A 21,054-nucleotide genomic window follows, 5' to 3' on the forward strand; every position below is an offset into this window, starting at 1 on the left:
AGAAGCAAGTACTGGTAGGGGAGAGAAAGCCTGTACACTTCAGCCGTTAGCATAATACAAATAATGTCGTAATTGCTGACATTCGGAGGGCTTTTGTGTTTGGGCAGATGTTCAACACGTATATATATATATATATATACACATGCACATATTTAAAAACTTGGGCAGCTGGAGGAAATCTATCGTTGGGTACATGTCAATATGCCTCTGTGAAATGGGGTCCCTCCTGCACAGCTGGCTGCTGCTGCAGTGAGCTCCTGGGGTGTAAAAAGAAGAAAGTTAAGAGTGTGCAGGGAGCTCCTCTCCTGGGGTGATTGAGAGAAACATTTGGCACCAGCAGTTCCCTGCAGTCACTAAGCACATCATGGTAGGGCTCTGGCAATGTCTTTTTGACACACTGTTTGGTTCCATGTTGTCATGATTTAACCCCAGCCAGCAACTAAGCACGACGCAGCCGCTCGCTTACTTCCCCCCCACCCAGTGTGACGGGGGAGAGAATCAGGGGAAAAAAAAAGTAAGACTCGTGGGTTGAGATAAGAACAGTTTAATAGGACAGAAAGGAAGAAAAGAATAATGATAATAATAATAAAATTACAATAATGATAATAATAATAAAATGACAATAATAATAAAATAATTGGAATAAACAAAACAAGTGATGCACAATGCAATTGCTCACCACTCGTCGACCGATGCCCAGTTACTTCCCAAGCAGCGATCTGCCCCCCTCCCCCAGCCCAACTCCCCCCAGTTTATATACTGGGCATGACGACACATGGTGTGGAATATTCCTTTAGCCAGTCTGGGTCAGCTGTCCTGGCTGTGTCCCCTCCCAACTTGTTGTGCTCTTCCAGCCTTCTTGCTGGCTGGGCATGAGAAGCTGAAAAATCCTTGACTTGGTATAAACACTACTTGGCAACAACTGAAAAACATCAGTGTGTTATCAACATTATTCTTGTACTAAATCCAAAACATAACACTATTCCAGCTACTAGAAAGATTATTAACTCTATCCCAGCCAAACCCAGGACATATGTCTATAAAGTTTTCTCTGGATACCAAACCCCACTCCATTAAAGTAAAAACTTTAGTTAAAAACAGATCAAAATACAAACTCTCTTAAATGTAATCATCATTTGCACTTTTTGCAGATTATTTTTTTTTTTAAGTTAAATTGCTCTTTCTCCTGTACAGGTCCCTCTGATATGTTTTAAATTGGTTAATATCTGTGTATCTGCTAGCTGGCCCACTTTAGTGAAGGGATAGATGACTGAATATGTTTTTACAGCTTCTTACAAATGAATAAGATTGCCAGACCCCCTGGGACCTTAGCAATCTATACATCTCTGTATAGCCTATGACTTTATTGCTATTCTTGTTGCCTCGCATCAGCTGCAAAAAATAGAGGATTTTTCTCAAATGGCCTTGGAGATTGAATAAATATATAATAAAAGGCCTTTTAAAAATAGAAAAAGGTTGAATCTTGCCAGCTATAAGCTCAGCAAAACTTCTTTTGGCATCAGTCCCACACAAAGTTTTAAGGCAGGACACAGCATTCTCAATTGGTCTGTTGTGGTGTTGGCATGTACACTCTCCTCTTCATCTCCACTTAGCCTCTGTAAGGAGGACTACTCCACAGAGGCCCCGTGGGTAGCTCTAGGACCTTCCCCAGTGTCTATAAAGTTTTCTCTGGATATCAAAACCCACCCCATTAAATTACAAACTTTAATTAAAAACAGATCATCAGGGCAATAGCTGTACTGTGGTAAGAGGGTGCTGAGCAATCCCCTGACACCCCTCACAGGGGCATATCCCCCGGGTCTTTGTGGCATGGCACCCACCATGATAATGATAAAGGGAGGTGATATCCACAGGTACATGCTGTGCAAGGATCAGCCCGCTGTATGTTCCCCATGCCAAACACATGCATGGCACTCCAGGGCAGACTGGCTGCTCCTGAGTTCATAGCTGGGATTTTTCTGATCCTTACTTTGTTCCAAATTCATGTTTTAACATGTTCAACTCCCTGCAGAGAACAAGGTTTTGGTCCCACAATGGAAAAAAACAACCTAAATAGTAATAACAGGCTCTTTTTTGGTGAGACTTGTTTTGGGAGAGTAAGCAGAAAGATTACCCGGAAAGGAGAAAAAAAAAATCCTCAGCTGGATCATGAGACCTTGAATACATGGTAGGTGTCATGTGGCAAGATGCTGGAGGAGGTGGCCCTGTAATGAGTGCCAGAAATACAGGGAAAGCTTGAAGACAGCTCTGCTGGGCAGAATTTAAGGTTAAGAAGAGTATCTACCACTTTATCTTCCAAACAGAATTAGGAATTTTCCAAAGTCCAGTCTATGGATTAACCCTGTTTAGGTAGTTCTTTCCTGGTATAAAAGCATGTAGAGAGTCTCATCAGCTTGACACCACTCAGTTACTGGTGTTGCAGCTCTGAATGCTGGTGAGGGCAGTGGAGGTGGTGGCAGAAACCCCCTGTCTTTGTAAAGAGGCAGCCAGGGGCCCTCTGGTAGGAAGCAAACAACAGGGCCCTCTCATAGAATCAGCTTCAGAAAAGGCATAGAAATGTGGTTGTCTCACCACACATAGGGTGGGATCAGTAGAGCTGAGAATCTCTGAAGTAATTTATTCACCTGAGAAGGGAAAAATAAATTATTGTAGAAGGTCAGATGGAAAGCAAAGAGGTGAGGACAGATGTTTTGAAGTGCAGACAGGTTGCTAGAGCCAAGGGTAGGAGACTTTACCTGCAGGTATGTAGCAGGAAGCTAAGCTGCAAGCTTTGGTTTATATTTTTTATTCACACTTTTCCCTTCTTCTGTTTTTCTTCTCTTTGTCAGGCGGAGACAGCAGCAAATCGTATCTGCAAGGTGCTGGCAGTCAACCAAGAAAATGAACAGCTCATGGAAGACTATGAAAAACTGGCCAGTGATGTAGGTGTCCATGGTGCTGTTGGTTTCTGGGTGGTGGAAAGGAATTGCGTTTAATGCTGATAACTAATCTTGGGGAATGCTATTGGCCCATGTTTTCCTGGAAAATCCTTTTTTTTCCCCCCTTCTAGCTTGAGAAAAATTAAAGATTGAACTTATCTTAAAGGGAAGAGCAATCTGCTTTAAAACAGAAAGCTTCCATAGAGCAGCTTTGAGTTTATCAGTTTAATAAGAGCAGCTGCAGAAATGCTAAAATTAAAGAAAGAATCAAGCTGGTCTAAGTTGCATTCCTCAGGACTATACAATTTTGTAACATCTTTCATACAGATTGTATGCTGAGGTACTGCAGAAGTCATGAATTGGATCGGAGAGAATGGAAGTTAGAGATAATTGAGGAAAGAAATATGCGTTTGCTGATAGTTGGAAAGAATCTGTGTAAGATACAAGCTGGAGGCTGCTTTGGTTAACTGAGAAGGCTGACAGACTGACAGCTGTGAAACTACAGAAGTGACCGAACATGGACTGGACTGTGTTTGTGGAAGATAAGTAGGGAGGGGAATATGGAGAACAGAAGAGCAAACATAGCCCATGAGCCTGGTTTCAGCCTGGTCTGAAAAGCATAGGACACTACTCCATTCACAGTATAAACTGTCTATTGCATTAGCATTTTGCTGGCTCCTCAGATAGATTTGCTAAAGAGAGCTTTTCAAAGAGCAACACTGACTTCAAGGAAGCTAGAGTGGGAAAAGTGTAACTGGAGGCAAGAACTTGATTTCTCCTGTCAGACCCTTCTGGAGATAATATGACTTACAGCATCCTTTAGTTATGCAACAGTCTAGCAAAACTCTAAGGCTTTAGTGTAATCTGAGGACATAGTTTGGTCCTGATTGTGTGAAAGCTATGGCTTAAGCATGTTGGATTGGCAGTACTGCAACAAGCAGTACTACTTAGCGTGGTAGGGAATGGGCTGCTCATTAAAAAAAAATGCATCCAAAAAAGCTGGCAAACTTTTCTTTACAAGCCCTGCTGGTGGGAGAATCTTTCTGGCAGCAAACATAGAAGTAAACTGTCCCTAATGAATTCAGAGCAACACCTGTAGTTTTGACACAATTTTCAGTTCGAGGCTTGTCATTGCTCTTTCCAGCTGCTGGAGTGGATCCGTCGCACCATCCCCTGGCTGGAGAACCGGGCCCCAGAGAACACCATGCAAGCCATGCAGCAGAAACTGGAGGACTTCCGGGACTACCGCCGCCTGCACAAGCCCCCCAAGGTCCAAGAGAAGTGCCAACTTGAGATCAATTTCAACACCTTGCAGACCAAGCTGCGGCTCAGCAACAGGCCAGCCTTCATGCCTTCAGAAGGGAAAATGGTCTCGGTGAGTGGGGCTAACTGCTCGTATATACCCCAACCATGCCTAAAAAATGGGACTCCTTTTGTGCCCATGGGTGGGCAGAGCATACCCCAACTTCAGAGTGAGCTATTCTGTGGTAGGAACCCTACAGAATATAGTTCAGTGAGGCTATAATAAGAGAGGGTCAAGTGATCATTGCTTCCCTGTATCTAAACCAGACTGAGGCTCTTCACAAGTTGCATGTCTTTATGAGGAGATGTCTAGGTGCCTCTTATTTTTTCTAATTGAAAAATGGTTTTGTTGAAGTTTCATGTGGGGAAGTGTTTCGAGAGGGACTCTCGTGCAGACAGGTATATCCTGACACTGCTAGTCCTGCTTATCTTAAGTCTGGCACTTCGTCTTCCTGACCTGTTTGCACAACACTATGAGATTAAAAGCCTACATCTACTCCCTCCAACCAGTTGGAGCCATATAGCTCATGGAGACTAATGCTGATGTACATCTTTCCCCCTATCTTCTAAAATGCCTTTTCTTCTTGTGCTTCTGTCTCTAGGATATAAACAATGCCTGGGGTGGCCTAGAGCAGGCTGAGAAGGGCTATGAGGAGTGGTTGTTGAATGAGATCCGGAGGCTAGAGAGGCTGGATCACCTGGCAGAGAAGTTCCGGCAGAAGGCATCCATTCATGAGTCCTGGACAGATGGTAATGCCAACCTACCTGCTTCGTATCGCCTGACATAGTGCTGTCCGTTATGTAGGGAGGAAGAGATGGATCATGCATAGGTGCTTCCATGAGATTTTCCTCTCAAGAATGCTACGTTCGTTTCTTACTTTATTAGAAAAGAATGTATGAAAATCAGCTTGATCTCTGTTCTGCTACATAACACGGCCACGTTGGCATTCCCTAACAGTTGCAAAGTGAGAACTTTGGATAGAAAAGAGCTACAGAGCAGAGGAAAAGTTACCGTACAGTAAATGTTACGGCTGGCATTTACAGGACCAGCATAGCCCAGTTTGCATACACTGAGACTAGTCCAGTATAAACTGTCACAGCACTGGCTTGAGCTCCACTATGTGCCCTTCACTGTTGCTAATGGCAGACTCACGCTCTGTGATTTGAAAGTGAGGATTGTGCATCTCTAGGCCAGCACACATGAGGGCAAGCCTCGAGCAGGGTGTCTGGAGTGGGGCAGATGCCCTTTTGAGGGCCTCCGGGATGGGGAGATGGCTCTGGGGGCATTGGGTCCTGCCCTTCATTCTCCTGTCCTTTGGCTCCCTCCCCAGGTAAGGAAGCAATGCTGCAGCAGAAGGATTACGAAACGGCTACCCTCTCGGAGATAAAGGCCCTGCTGAAGAAACATGAGGCCTTTGAGAGCGACCTGGCTGCACACCAGGACCGCGTGGAACAGATTGCTGCTATTGCACAAGAGCTCAAGTACGGCACCCCGGCACACATCCCATCCTTGTGGCCAGAGAGGCTTAATCAGCGTTGCCCTCTGCCCTCTGGCGAGCCATAAATCAATCTCCATACAAAAATGTTGGGAAGTCCCAGTGTTTCCAAACGGTATCTAGGATACTGCTCTCCAGTATCCGGACGCACCACAAGAGCAGGCCAGAAAATGGATGAGTCGTGGGTGCTGATGAGGGGGTGGCAGAATTATATCCCCAAGCCAAGTTTCCAAGTTTCTTCCAGCTCGTTATGCTGCTGTGAACCCTTTCCTAAAGAGTCTGACCTGCCGCTGGTGCCTGCTAGGTTTCAGAGTTGTAACGCCGTCATACTTTTCCAGGAACAGTAGAAAACAACAGAGCATAGCAGGCCTTCAGTTTGTTCTCTTTTATCAAAAAAATCCTCCTTATTCTGGCAGGAAAAAAAATCTGCTGATGCCTGAGCCCATCGTGGCCTCTGCTGCCACCCCCAGCTCTTTGTCCCAGGAGCTCCACACCTATGGACTCTGGTCGGCACTTGCTCCAGGGCATCCCCACAGCAGCTCAGCTCCCTTCCTGCTTCCCCCGGCTTGGAAACCTTCGCTTCCACTCCCTTTCCTGGAGTGACGAGTGACACAGGTTACCAGGACAAATGGGGTCTCCTCAGGGCAGGAAGTTGATTACTAGGGATAGCAGGCAGGTAAAGAGCTGGTCTCTGCAGCATAGGGAGAGAAATTTTGAAACTGTGCATGTTTCTTGGCAAAAACAGTCTGAACAACTTGGCGTTGACTTTGTTTCCTATTTTAAAAATATTTATATATCACACTGGCCTATGTCAAGTTAGTGTCTGGGCTAAGATCAGTACTTTTGGGCTGAAAGACTGTTTTTTCTCTAAAAAATCAGGATAATTGGATCAAGATCATTATCTCCTTTAACAACACAGATTTACGGAATTGCTCCCTTGTCCACTGGAGGATTGACCTTGGAACAGGAGGAGCGTTCAAGGCAATCCTCCATGTCAGTAAGATTAAAACCGAGGCTGGCTAGTCAGCAAGCATTAGCTGACCTGCCACTTCCAAAGCACATGCTACATGCCAGCCAAAGCAGCTGCAGCTCTAAGAGCAACAGGGAAGGCTGGGCCTTAATATGGGGGAGAGGTGATTTCTTCCAAAGTGTGAGAAGAGCGGCTCTGTCATCCTTCCAAAATCCATTTTCCACCTCAGCAAAGACGCCATGCCCTGAAAAACCATGGCTGAGCTCTTTTCTCCCCCAGAAATACACTGCCAGGGAGATGGAGAGGGTCTCGAGGAAGCCACTGCAGCTGCCCATGCCAGGCGTGTTTGCGGGCATGGCACATTCCACTCCCCAGCAGTAGTGGTCCAGCATGGGTGTGTTACAAGCCAGGCTTTCAGAAGCAGTTCTTTCATCTGCAGTGCTGGCTCTGCAGCAAAGTAGATCAAGGAACTGATCTGGATTAAAAACCCAGCAAAGAAAAAGTTATTTTTAGCCCAAATCGGTTTCCTGACTAGTTTACCGCAAGACTCCATCAACAGTTGTGCCCACACACCTCAGAAGGGCAATACCGTGGTTGGAAGAAACAAGGCTGGGGGAGGCAAGAGGAAACTGTTTAAACCTGCTTAGAGAAATGCTCATCACACGGCCCAGGGTCACTCAGTAGCCCAGTGAGTTATTCTGCTTTCTCTTTCAAGGCTGACACTTCCCAGCTTGGCTGGTCTCCCTCTGCCTGCCGGTTTCTCCCTCTTTGACCATGTGCAGAACCAAGAGCACAAAGCAATCAATACAAGACCAGAAACTTCAGCTTACCCCCGTGCTCTCCTTTCCCCAGCCATACTCTTACCAGCCTGTCTTCTGTGGGTGCCAACCTATAGACATCTCAGCAAAGCACTCCCTGTCAGGCATATAGGAGAGAAACCTACACTGTAATTCTGGGATTGTCCTAAATAAATGAATGGATTGTGTAATTTAGCTATTACTTGGCACCTGTACTATGCAACTCGTAGAACGATCTTAAGCAGTTTCTTTGCATTCATAGTAAAATCTTTGCTGCCCATTCTGATGTGCGAGATACAGGTGGTTAGCCTGCACGATGTTCTTAAGCAGAATACAGGGGCATATTGCTCTGCTCATAATCTGTTTATTCTCAGTTTGAGCAAAAGTGTATACTCCCTTCCACCAGTGCCAAGTTATTCCCATCAGGCAGCCAGCACCAGTGTTTGTTGAGGGCTTGGGTGGTGGTTGTTTTTCTTCCTGTTCTGTGCTGTTTGATGTACTATAACATACAGTGTCTCCAAAACGAGAGACTGCTGTCTTCCTGGCTCGCTTTGCTTGCAGAGACCATGAGCTCTTTGAATCAGTCCTGAAGGCTGATAAAGATTTCTAATGGGTTTCTCTTTCTTCTCCAAAAGGTATTTATTTGACTTCTTGTCCTTTTTTCCCCTACCCCTTATAGTGAGCTGGACTATTACGACTCTCCCAGTGTCAATGCCAGGTGCCAGAAGATCTGTGATCAGTGGGATAATCTGGGTGCCCTAACCCAGAAACGTAGAGAAGCCTTGGAGGTGAGACCTGTTACAACTTGGACCTTTGGGATTACGTGGGTAGGTCATTTGTGGAAAGGAAGCTGCAGCAGGCACGAGCAACCAATTTCAGCTCTTTTGTGCACTCCTAGAACATCCTGGATGGTAAACAAGGGCTACACTTCAGTATATTTAGCCTGCTTTTCCCCTTCCAGCCCAATTATAGTGCCATTCGTTTGCTCAGGCTATTGATTTATTTCTACTTTTCTGTGTTTTGTAATTTTGTTCTGCTTGAAAAGACTGTCCTTGTTTTATTTCAAAAGACCTCAGATTTTTCCATCAGAGTAAAAAATCCATCCTGTGTATAATCTCTTAACAGCAGAGAGACTTTTACTGTAGTGCTGTCCTGGGAGCACCTAGGTCTGAAAGGAAAGAGCAGCTCAGACAACCCACATATCTATATGATTACTCTTCTCTAACCATTTTTTTCTGATTTTCTTTCTTTTTTTTTGTGCATGCGCAGAGGACAGAGAAGCTACTGGAAACAATTGACCAGTTGTACCTGGAATATGCCAAACGAGCTGCCCCTTTTAATAACTGGATGGAAGGGGCCATGGAGGACCTGCAGGACACGTTCATTGTTCACACCATTGAGGAGATCCAGGTACAGAGTAGTCATCTGCACCAATCAGGTTGGGATAGAGGGAAGTCGGGTCTCCTGGATTCCTAGTGGTGCCGAATTTGTAGGTCATGTTTTGGTACTTCTGCTCTAGTGAGTGAGCCTTAGCAAAAGAAACAAAAAGGAGTATGTTTTTCCTTGATTTCCTCCAAAAACCTGGATCTGAATATGTATGAAATGTGCTCACACCATCCTAGCTGAACACAAAGAAGTGACAGTGGATTTTTCAGTGTAACTCCAGAGTCTTATTAATGAAAGCCTGAAAATTGAGTGACTCTCTCTTTTAGGGTCTTCTGGGGTTTTTTTTAACCCACATAAGCAAAGCTTAATGCTGCTCACAGGTTCTGCAGGTCAGTTGCCCTATACAATGTCATGACCAGGTCATCTGGTCCTATGTGATAGGACGTGCCATGAGGGCAGTAATTGTCCGCTTTGGTAGTGGATTAGGATTTGAAGCAAAAGTCTTCTTGCCTCCTGCAAGGCAACAGAGACAATATCTCAGTTTTCCCCCTTCTGAAAGGGTGTTACAAAAGCAGCTTGAGGTATCTACAGGTAATTTTCAGACCTTTGAGAGCAGGAATTACTCTTCCTGGGTTGCAGTGGGGACTTCTATTTCTCCTGCTTGATGGGCTTATGAAAAGAATCCAAGTCAGCTCTTTGCAGGAATGGCTGACAACAATGTGGCCATCAGTGAGGCAGCGAATGGGAGACCAAGAGGAGACACTACACAGCCAGGGCAGTGAAGGGGTAGTGAAATAGCCCTAGCCTCGTATCAGCTCTGTTACTGAGCTGCTACTTGTTTCTTCTAGCCTTCTCTCCTGAACAAAGGGGTTCATTAAGTCTTTCATTAATGCAGAACAAATCTGAACAGCATTTAAACACTTCCATCATCTCTTTGTGACTGTTTGCCATATCTTTCCCAGCCCCCTAGACTTGCATTACATCTCTATGGCCACTGCAGCAGCTGCAATGTAATGAGTCACCATGTAAGGAAGGAATTTTACAAAAAGTAGTTACAGTGTGTGTTGTAAAAGAGTAGTCAATTATACAGTTTACTTTCATTCCTTCTCCTGTCCACACTGTTCCCTTGATTATCCCTGCACATGCCTCTCTGTCCCCCACTTGTTTTGTTGCCTTTTTCCCTGCATTTGCTTCCCTAGTCTTGATCTTCCAGGCATCTGGGATGAAGTACCTTGAAGGCCTGTAGAAGCAGTGGGAGATGAGCCAGGACCAACTGGCTTGTCAGCTGTCCACAAACTACCAGCAAGCGTGCCCCCGCCATCGGTCCTTGGAGCAGAGTCTGGGCAATGCAGCAAGACGGGAAACAGAAAGGGCCTGTTGTGTTCAGGGAGAAGGAGCTGGTTTTCAGCAGGAGGAGCATATGTTTCCTGTGCAAGTTTGCAGTTGGCTGAAGACCTTTACCTAGTTCTAACTGACTCTGATCAGACCAAATCTGACTTTTACTATTAATCTGGAATTATCTTAGGTGTAGAACTAGTGCATACCTAGTGGGAAAAGAAAAACATGGCACATTTACACTAGTGAGACATGACTGCTTTAAAGTAATGCTAGTAGTCAGACCTTCTTCCCAAAGGGGCTGACAGGCAGTCACTGAGCAGTGTTGGAGAAATAGTTCCCCTTAAATTATGAGCCAGAATTATTCCACCATTTTTTGGGATGTGATCTCTGTCACTGGTCAACATGGGACAGAAACAGAGGGAAAATGAGACTTCACATCATTTAACTACTTAAAACAGCCTGTTCACTGATGCTGAGAGAACCTGAAAAGTGTGTTAGAGTAGCCTGCTTTGTATCCTGGGAATATGTAAGCTTTTGCAGTTACTTCTGCAGGGATACATTTGCTGAAGAGGCTATTCAGTAACTAATGCTCTTACCCTCCCTTTGCTGCTGCCTTCCTTCTGCAGGGATTGACCACAGCACACGAACAGTTCAAAGCCACTTTGCCAGATGCCGACAAGGAGCGACAGGCCATCCTGGGAATCCACAATGAAGTCTCAAAGATTGTCCAGACATACCATGTCAACATGGCAGGAACAAATCCTTACACTACGATCACCCCACATGAGATCAATGGCAAATGGGAACATGTGAGTTCTTTCCAACCTTGCAAGTTAGTGTGGGCGGATGCCACTGCTCAATCACTGAGGCCCCAGGAAGTGGATTATTTACTCTTCAGTTACCCTCTCATGCTTACTGCTGAGCTTTTTTTTTTTTTTTTTGGTCATTTGTTTTCGGCTCAGTTGCCATGTGCTTGGAAAGTGGAAGACATCTTTCATGTAAATGCCTAAGGGATGTTTGATCCCTTTTACTTGCTATTTTTATAATGAAAGATGCTAAATTAAAAGCTTTGAGGTTTTCAGTCCTCAGTTGACCTGACAAGCACGTAAGTATGGCATGTGACTCAGTATCCTTTTTCACCATTAGACCCTTCAGATGTTTTACGTCCACAGCCAAGTAGCCTTCCCTTGCTGTAATCCTAAAAGAGCAGCTACTCTCCATACCAGCTGTGCTGATGGTTCTTGCTACCAAACAAGATCACCAAAGTGAGATCTGAACAGGGTCCTGCAATTCAGTTAACATGAGCCACCAAAAACCCAAGTGGTGAACGGAAGCTTCTTCTGGTCTTCCATTGCCCGAGATGAGTTTGCAGCGTGCACCCTACAGCAGATAGGATTCACGTTCCATGAGCCTTCCCACCATGTCCTAAACCATATGACTGCTTGTTTTCAGTGCAAACACCCACTCCTCCCTTCCTTGTGCCAATTTCTACATTTACTATACGTGTGCCTCTGTATGTATAAACTGCACGCTTTGTTACTCTTTGCTGTAGGTGCGGCAACTGGTTCCCAGAAGGGATCAAGCCCTGATGGAAGAACATGCTCGCCAGCAGCAAAATGAAAGACTTCGTAAACAGTTTGGTGCACAAGCCAATGTCATTGGACCCTGGATCCAGACCAAGATGGAGGTAGTGCTTTGCTCATTTTGAAAGAGTATGTTTTCCTCTGTGATCCTCACTGATATTCTTATCCTTGGTCTTTCTTGACCATTGTCATGGTCATTTCTTCCTTCAGGTTATAGCAAGAGAACGTTTCACAGAAAATATGGAGAATCCCAAGATTGATACCAGTTACTGAAGTTCTTGTACTTTTCTTCCCCTAACTCTTTAGTACAGAGATAAAAAACATGACTTAAAATGGGGAACACTGGTATTTTAATAGAGTTGTGTTTATATGCAGCAAGTTAAAAACCCTAGATCAGAGGCATATTTTCTGTAACGGCTTTCACAGCAATAGTCTTGATACACATGACAAAATAAATACAATTAGCATATTACACATCAGTAGAGGAGACATATTGTTAAGGGAGCTCTTCTCTCTTTAGGTGAGATTTGAGTTAAAGTAATTGGAGTTGATGAAATGGAAAAATACAAAGCTATTACTGATGGCAGGAGCTGTAAAGAAGAGAGCAATTACAGAAATATGTCTGTATGAAGGGACTAACTTAGTGGCAGACAGTACATCAGAAAAAGATCTGGCTTGGTACAGTACTATCTTATGGACTGCAGTTTCCTTTTCTTTTGTATCCTTGTATGAGACACATCTCATGACTCACCTCACTTGGAAAATGTTCAGGGCTCTGCTAAAATTTTTGCTGACACTGTCTTGGCTCATTTAAAGTAACTGCTCCGTGAGATTTTTTTTGAATCATCATCCTGTGTGAGTGTGAAATAGCTGCAATAAATGTCAAGCATGTTGAGGCTTGTGCTTCCAATGGGTTCTAACTCCTTTGGCTTTGCTAATGCAGGAGATTGGCCGCATTTCAATAGAGATGCATGGGACCCTGGAGGACCAGCTCAACCACTTGCGGCAGTATGAGAAAAGCATTGTGAATTACAAACCAAAGATTGACCAGTTGGAAGGAGACCACCAACAGATCCAGGAAGCGCTTATCTTTGACAACAAGCACACCAACTACACCATGGAGGTAAATATTTTGGCAGCAGATCAGACAGCCTCATCTGCTGTGGCCAGTTAGCATCAGCCACATCTAGCTCTGGCAACGTGTTGTGGTTCTCAGGAAAATGGAGAGCTTGACAATGTGGCCAAGCATGCAACAACATGTTGCTGAATTTGTTTTTGCCTTGCTGTACTTCATGCCAACCCATTCCAATGTACTTCCAAATAGAGACAATAGAAATAACCTGCATGAGATCAACAGTATTGCTTGAAAGAGTGGCTGGTCTCATTTCTCCTGCCACCTGATTGTGGCAGCCTATTGGTGATTTTGAGCTGCCACAGCCGGGCAGAAGAAAAAAGTCCAACAAAAGCTTTTTTAAAATCGGAGTCTGGCTTTCTGTTGACAACGTGAGGTTTCTTGGAAGCAATCTGAGTTCAACATGAGTCCAGCAGAACACAGACGGGCTTTGAAACTTGTCTTTTGGTTTCTGGCCAGCTCCCCCTTAAGCAGCAGCAGAGACAGTGGAGCACCAGTGTCTTCCAAGGACTGTGGTTTATTTATTTTCTTGGTAAGGAGAGTTTTCTGCCCAACTAAGTCCTAGAAGCACTGAGTTTGATTCTCATTTGTGTTAAAGGCCCCCAGTATGTTGCCTGACAAGGCAACGGAACTTTGCAATAGGACCAAGACTTTTTTAAGATCAGGAATTGGCCTCTTCAATGTTTTTTTTTTTAGTCAAAATTCAGGTTTTAAACATCTGGTTGGCTCACTGCAGATGAGAAGGAAGTTTTTCTGAGCAAATGGACTTCTCCTGCCTTGGCCACAAGGATCATTTCATTTGCAACAAGTAGCACATCCTGTCCACTGGACTGGGAGGCAGAAGAGCTACTTTTTAATTTAAAAATTGTCCTGTCCTCTTTCTCCAGCATATCCGAGTGGGCTGGGAGCAGTTACTAACAACAATTGCAAGAACCATCAACGAAGTGGAAAACCAGATTCTGACCCGTGATGCCAAAGGAATCAGCCAGGAACAGATGAATGAGTTCCGGGCTTCTTTCAACCATTTTGACAGGGTAAGTCAGTGCTGACTGCAGCTTGGTAAGCTAAAAGTTTCCATGTAGACTGCAAAGTGCAATAAGAAGCAAACAGTCACTGTGATAAAACTAGATCAATAGAAGATGTTTCATTCTTAAAAATGCCACTCCTGTGGAGCAGTCATTCCTGTGAAGACTGCTAAGTGATCATTGGGCTGGGAGGAGAAGTGTATCTTCACAGGAAACTGCTAAGTTTCCTGATAAAGCTTAAGTATGGAAAAGTTTGAAGGCTTATTTAGGAAATTAGACTTTTACCCTGTCTTCTCCAGAGAGCAGATTATTATGCTGATTTATAAAATTCTTTGGAATAGCTGTCCGCCACTCTGACATACCATCTCATAAACCTGTATTGAGGAGACCAGTATTGCTCTTGTATGGAGCGAACAGGAGGATCTATACACACCACGGCGTTGCATGGTGTAGATAAACCCTGATGTAAAGCCTGCCTTGCCTTACTGTGGAAATACATGCCAAGGCACTAACGGGAGCAGTAAGAAAGGAATTCCTTAAAGGAAATTCTCCTCCCTCAATTTGCCAGCCTGTCTGCAGCTCTTCCTTCTCAACCCGAATCACAAAGGTGTCATGCAGGGAAGCAGAGACAGCAGCCCAAGCCTGAAACTGGCTCCATTATCAACCCCGTCAACGTTGTCTGGAAATCCATGAGCAGCCTGCAGAGATACTAAATCAGTGATGCAAATACAGGTTGCTCTCCACCACTTGCTGCACCAGCCAGACTGTTTGAAAGGTCTCCAGAGAACAGGGCTGCAGCCCACCCTCAGAGATTGGCAACACTTTCAGATTGCTTGAACACTGGCTATTTCAGCCCTTCTCTAGCTGCCTGAGAAAAACAAAAAACATGGCTTCTTTTCTTAGCAGAGGGACCCATAAAGCCCTGTAGATGTTATATTTTGACCTTCATATCGTTTGCCCCTCTCTCCACAACAATCCGAATGATAATGCAGAGAGAATGTGGGTTTCCCATCTTCATCTGTGTATTTGATTTATGAAGGCTTAACGCTGACTCTAAAAGCTGATTTTCTGAAGAAAGTCGCTTGGAATTGGCCCCATCATCCTGTCTGTAGCTTCCTTGATCTGGCCAGAGATGGTGTCAGCAGGCAGGGGCTCTTCAGTGCTTGGGAGCTGTCCTGAGCTAAAATTCTGCAGGGTGGATTGGGATGCTCAGTTCCTGTGCTAGCTTGTGTATAGTTTGATGGGTACATCCAAACACTGGGGGAGCGGGGAATGAGCAAAGGGAAGAGCAGCTGCCAAGCCATGTTGTGCTGCGCTGTACAGCAGTGCTGTTTGCAGAGCTGAGCACTTGAAATAGCTTTGCCAGTCAAAGCACCACCTCATGTGCAGGTGTCATAAATACAGCCATAACACTGCTCCCCTGAGCTTCAGCTGTTTTTCCTTGTCTGTTCCTGGGATGCCCTGACAGCTAAGCTTCCTTGGGTGTGTTGCCAAACATACCTGCCCTCACCTACTCCTTTAGTGGGACTTTTGACTAGAAGATAAGGCAATGCTTCCCACTGCCTCTGCCTGCTTACCTGCACTTCGGGTTACTAGTGAAACACAGGGCTTCTGACATTATGAATAACAAGCAGTGACGCAAGTAATTCACTTGGGAGATGGAAATCTTGAGGCTTCTGAGCATTAACTGTTTTTGTCATTCAAGTGCTCTCAAGATGTGACGAGCTCTCTGAGAAGGAACTGTTCCAAGAGCATTTTTAGCACATCCTGAAATGTCATTGTGATATCTAATGTTGTGCACTTTTTATTTTTCTTCCCTGTCTTTCTATCTGCATGTCATTCTTCCTTTCCCTCTCTCCTCACCCACTGCATGGTGCACCTGTTTGTTGTCCTTCCACCTCCCTTTGAACTCCTCTGTGTCTCCTTTCCTTCTGCCCCACACCGTCACCCCACTGGCACTGCATGTCCTGCTGCCTGGCACACCGCATAACCAGGACCACTCCGGCACACTTGGCCCTGAGGAATTCAAAGCCTGTCTCATCAGCTTGGGTTACGATATTGGAAACGATGCACAGGTACTGAATGCTAGTGGTGAACACAGCCAGATGTTAAACTGTGAAAAAATAACAGTTTTTTCCTTTCTTTTCTTGTTTGTCTTAATCCATCTGTCATTGCTGTTCTTGTGTTTGACTATATATACATCACTTTTCTGTACTACTTCCTCTCTAAATGTACTTTGGTATCTATTCCTTCTTAATTCCCTAATTGTTCGTCTTGGGAGAATTCCTTTTATGTCTTCAAACTATTCCATTTACTTCTGTGTCACTTAACACTCCTTTTCTTCTCCATCCCTCAATCTGTCTTGCTTGATATCTTCATTCCTTTTTTTCATTGATATCTTCCTTGTGTGTAAACTATTCCATGTCCAAAACCACCTTTGCTTCTTCGTGGTTTCACAAACTACCTTTCCTCTATTGTTTTTCATTGTAAATCTCTCCTTCTGTCTCCTCCCCTGTGAAACTCATTCTTTGTAATGTCTCCTGTGGGTTCATTTCTCCCTCGACTGGTCTCCCTTTTCTCTCTTGGCTTTTTCCATCTTTGCGTCATTCCCTGTAGAAGAAGACTGGTATGATGGATTGTGAAGATTTCCGAGCCTGCCTTATCTCCATGGGTTACAATATGGTAATGTAGAGCCCTCTGTCACTCCTGTTCAAAGTGATTCTTGTAGGTACCTTCAAAAATAAAGGAAGAATGTGTAGTGAATCAAGGTAAATACAGCCTTATTTTCCAGAACTATCAGCAACGGATGTTAAATCTAGTATTAGTTGTATATGTATAATTTTTGTCTCGCAGCGGTAGCTGAAGGTAAAAAAATGGAAATCATTGTCTAATTCCTGTATTTTTCAAATAAGAATTATATTTATCAAACTGTGTAGCTACAAGTGGAAGAAACAATAAACTTCCTTGTATTGGTACCTACACTCTGCACAGCACAGACAACCTCCCCAGCCCTAAGTATCATTTGAACTCATCTGGAAGTATACATGACCTGATTTCTGAATACACTCAAACGCTGCCTCTCTCATTCTTACCATTTATTTCACATCTCTCTTCCTGTACATGTAAGTAAGTTCAAGTTCCAGTCATCCTCCCTGTAGCTTTTCCCTCACCAGAGTACCGGCATATTCAGAACAGTAACATGTGGCACCTTGAGAGGTGCGATAACTAATAGGAAGAGCTTCACCAAAGACTGTTGCTCATGAAAGGACAGGAGAAGAGCGTAGTGCAAAAATATCCAGCTGTACTCTCAGTATCTTTGCTCCTGATGTCAGGCAAAGCAGTGTTTAATCATTTTACTCATCAGCCCAGTATAAATACAGACTCTTTAATGTAGTGTGCCAAGCCACAGTAACATTTGATTAGATACCTTAATTACTCTTGAAGGTATACTGTTCTAGATGTGTTAGAAGAGCCTGTTCCCAGGAAAAGATGCACCTCTGCTCTCCCCTCCTTCTTACCTGAGGAGGAAGGGGTCCCAGAGATGAGAATAGATTATCTTCTGTTTATATGCAAAAAAAAAAAAAAGCAGAAAACTACACTGCAAGGTTTTGGCTTCTGTAGGATCCTTCCTGTAAAGACCACTTCCCTGGGCCACCCCAGATATGCAAGTCCTTCTTTCCTAAGCCTGTCTAGTTAAGATGAACCAGATACTATTAAAGACCCCAGAGGCATTTCTTCTGGTGGCTTCTGTTCTGGCAGCTGAAGAGAACTGTAAAAGTTCTCTTCTAGTAAATGAAAATAAAAGGAATTGATGAATGCAGATCTTCAAATATTGCTAGAGACATCTAGCATGACATGTATTACAGAGAAATTTGCATCTTCCCCTGAAGTCTGGGTGATATGTTCCCTGATAGGAGCATTGTCCTATAGGTAGATGGAGCTGGATGGTATCCTAGGTGCACAGCTGAGAATATTTTATTCTGAAGGACAAATGAGTGGGAAGCTATTGTACAAAATAGCAAGCTAAAAAAGAATATCCTGATAAAAAAATCAGAAGTGGTTTCTATTTGGCTTTGTTTTTCTAGCTGTGAGATCTGCTGCTGAACAGTTTCTCCCCACTATCATAGTACTGCTGCTCAAATGTCCAGGCTTACATGACTTTCTTGTTCTCCAGGGAGAGGCAGAGTTTGCCCGCATCATGAGCATCGTCGACCCTAACCGTTTGGGTGTAGTGACGTTCCAGGCCTTCATCGACTTCATGTCCCGGGAAACAGCAGATACAGATACTGCTGACCAGGTTATGGCTTCCTTCAAGATCCTGGCTGGAGATAAGGTCAGGCTCCACATCTTCCTTTTCTGCATCTGCATTGCTCCTGCTTTCCTTTTTCTCTTTTGTCTCCGAGAGAAGGTGTCAAGGGAAGCACTCTCCAGCATGGAGGGTATTTTCACATGAACATTGTGCGGTGCTGGAGGAATGCAAGGCTGAAGTGTGGATTAATGAGCAGCCTGCCAACGCATTTGAAAGTCCTGTTCAGCTGTCAGTCAGAACTTTGCTGCCCACTCTTGCTTTAAAAATTTAATTAAGAGCTTGGTTGCAGTTTGTTATTTTAAAATGTATGAGCAAATTCAACAGATGGTTCTTGATTAGTCTTGAAAAACTATTAATTACTGACAGCTGTAAACTTGAGATGACCTTTCTCAGACATACGTGTGTCACTATCAGTTGTTATACAATCAATAGATTTTCATAGGGGATATGCTGTAGCTGCAAGAGGAGCATCTTTTAATGACAGAAATTGGTCTAAAGTAGGAAAACTCCCAGGATGATACTAAAAGCATTCATTTTCTAAATTTGCATCATCAGTGGAACCAGCTGATAAAAAAAAAAGTAATCTTATTTTTCTCATATAACAATCCCCACTGATCTTTTATGTAATTGAACAAATAATATGTACGTGTAATATTAATGTATCTATGTTTGCTAATGATTTTATTCATCTCACTTGAAATGTGGGATACCATTTCTCTGATTGTAATGAGTTACTCTTAAATCCAGTACTGGTTTCCATGTTTCACTAATAATCTTTTCATAATCTGTAATGTAGAAACCCATGATACCTGTCCTTTAGGCATCTACCTGACTAAAGCCGGTCCTATTGTCTTTCAAAGCCTGAAAATTCCACATTATTCAGATAAGCTAATCACTGAATGAATAGGTACTTTTGGATACAGTATTACTTATTAACTTGTTTACTCTGTGCAGTACGTTAAATATACTTGTCAGTGTTCAATGTGCTCTAGTGACTATAACATGAATCAGACAGCATTTCATTATGAAGAAAAATACCTCTTTACTCACTCCAATCATTACACTGAAAGGCGGAGGGGGGGGAAGAATTGAAAGTCACAGGAGAGAGAGGGAGAGATGGTGTGAAACCCGAACCATTGTTCAGACAGACTGCAAATGCCCGTGAGTCAGTTAGCTAAAGACAACATACTGGTTAGCAAACAGGCAGCTACTGTTACCTACTGCATGGAGAGAAGCCAGGCTACCTCAGCTCAGCTCAGTGAGTCTCCAGAAGCTGAATTTACATAAGAAGTTTTGCTTGCTTATTAAAAACGTCTGCTGTGAAAGGCAAGGATTGTTGGGGGAACTGTGGAAGCAATACAAAGTGTTTGCTTGTCTGCTGCCTGCATTGGTGCCACCAGCCAGAGCTAGTGGGGATGGCTCCTTTCCTTGCTCTGAAGAGAGGCAACAGCAACTCTCAAGCAGCACAAGCAGCTGTTACCTCCTGCCAGTGAGGGACAGGATCCAAATGAAATTTCTGCTTCCTTCCATTTGCTTTCAGCAGGACCTCCACTGTCAATGGGAAGGCACAGTCTTACACTAATAACTTACCTTACTTACCTCCAGGTCTTTTCTTTAGGTGTGCCAGCATCTATTCCGCAAAAACAGTCTTCCTCTCTGTTGTTAAAACCATTTTCTTGTCCAAACGGTAGGGAGTGACTGCATTTCCTCCCAAGGTGTATGCGCAGAGAGCTCCCTGTGTGGGTGTACAGTACTAGTCGAGTTGTTGGGGTCCTGTCCCTGACTGTTGTCTGCTGCCCTGGGGGGACAGGGGGTGGTTCTCCCTCTGAGGAAGGTCAGTTTTCTGAAAGTAACGATCACCTTATTGTTTGTCCTCATTGCAGAACTACATCACTGTGGATGAATTACGGCGGGAACTGCCTCCTGATCAGGCTGAATATTGCATTGCTAGAATGGCACCCTACAATGGCCGTGATGCTGTACCCGGTGCCCTGGACTACATGTCCTTCTCCACGGCACTCTACGGCGAAAGTGACCTTTAACTTTTTTCTGTCCCACCACACGCTCCCTCCCCTCTCCCCCGTCCGACACGCCCTTCTTTCTCTTTGCAAAGCAGCCTCTGCTCCGCTCTTTTTTGTGTTTCCCTGTTTTGCTTCAGATAACAGATCACATTTTTAAGTGGGGGGGAGGACATTCACATGGCACCGCCTACCTTGCCCTTGAAATGACAGTTTACAAAATTATTTTGTGCAAAAAAGTTAAGTTTTAAAAAGAACAGACATATTTTATTATAGAAAAAGGTATTTTTCTCCACCAGATTGAAACTTAAAAAGAAAATGTTAAAATATTGCACCAAATATTTTTTGTTGTGACATAGAAAGTCGAGCACAATGTTACATTCCATCCTTTCCAAAAAGAACCAAACAACAACAAAACACCACTTGTTCTGTTAACTTTTACATTTGCGTATGTCTCTTTTATCACGTTTATCTTGGGAGGGGGGAAGGCACACAAGTGCATGTGTTTGCTGGTTCACTCATTTCATGAAAATATTTTATGATAAACTTTTGAAATTGCTGTGTTTTCTAGGGAAAAAATAATGTACACAGCTCATGTTTTCATATTTAATTAAAAAATACAATATGCCTCCTATGTTTATCAGTGCACAACTTTTTTTGTTGCTGAGAGTTGTCTGGTTTCAGAACATGAAGCTTGAGAGTTGATAACTTTGATATTGCTTGTCACAAACCATATTAAAAATTTCTTGTGATAACAAA

General features: G+C 43.8%; 1 protein-coding gene across 4 annotated transcripts in view; it reads left to right on the top strand.

Annotated features, from left to right (window-relative positions):
• ACTN1 (actinin, alpha 1) overlaps positions 1-21,054 on the top strand; it is a 52,933-nt gene extending 31,879 nt beyond the window's left edge. For 2 of the 4 annotated variants that reach the window (XM_010574172.1, XM_010574174.1), the window contains 13 exons: positions 2,850-2,942; positions 4,084-4,314; positions 4,844-4,991; positions 5,573-5,723; positions 8,184-8,292; positions 8,774-8,914; positions 10,855-11,037; positions 11,781-11,915; positions 12,755-12,934; positions 13,831-13,977; positions 15,963-16,043; positions 18,143-18,301; positions 20,161-21,054. In XM_010574172.1, coding sequence (XP_010572474.1) covers positions 2,850-2,942; positions 4,084-4,314; positions 4,844-4,991; positions 5,573-5,723; positions 8,184-8,292; positions 8,774-8,914; positions 10,855-11,037; positions 11,781-11,915; positions 12,755-12,934; positions 13,831-13,977; positions 15,963-16,043; positions 18,143-18,301; positions 20,161-20,319 — 1,917 coding nt within the window. In that variant the 3' untranslated portion in view covers positions 20,320-21,054. Of the gene's footprint in view, positions 1-2,849; positions 2,943-4,083; positions 4,315-4,843; positions 4,992-5,572; positions 5,724-8,183; positions 8,293-8,773; positions 8,915-10,854; positions 11,038-11,780; positions 11,916-12,754; positions 12,935-13,830; positions 13,978-15,962; positions 16,044-16,584; positions 16,651-18,142; positions 18,302-20,160 lie in introns of all 4 variants that reach the window. The other 2 variants (XM_010574171.1, XM_010574173.1) reach the window with 2 other exon arrangements.

Source organism: Haliaeetus leucocephalus, unplaced genomic scaffold (genome assembly GCF_000737465.1).
Source record: "Haliaeetus leucocephalus isolate CR32 unplaced genomic scaffold, Haliaeetus_leucocephalus-4.0 Scaffold417, whole genome shotgun sequence".
Classification (NCBI taxonomy): domain Eukaryota; kingdom Metazoa; phylum Chordata; class Aves; order Accipitriformes; family Accipitridae; genus Haliaeetus; species Haliaeetus leucocephalus.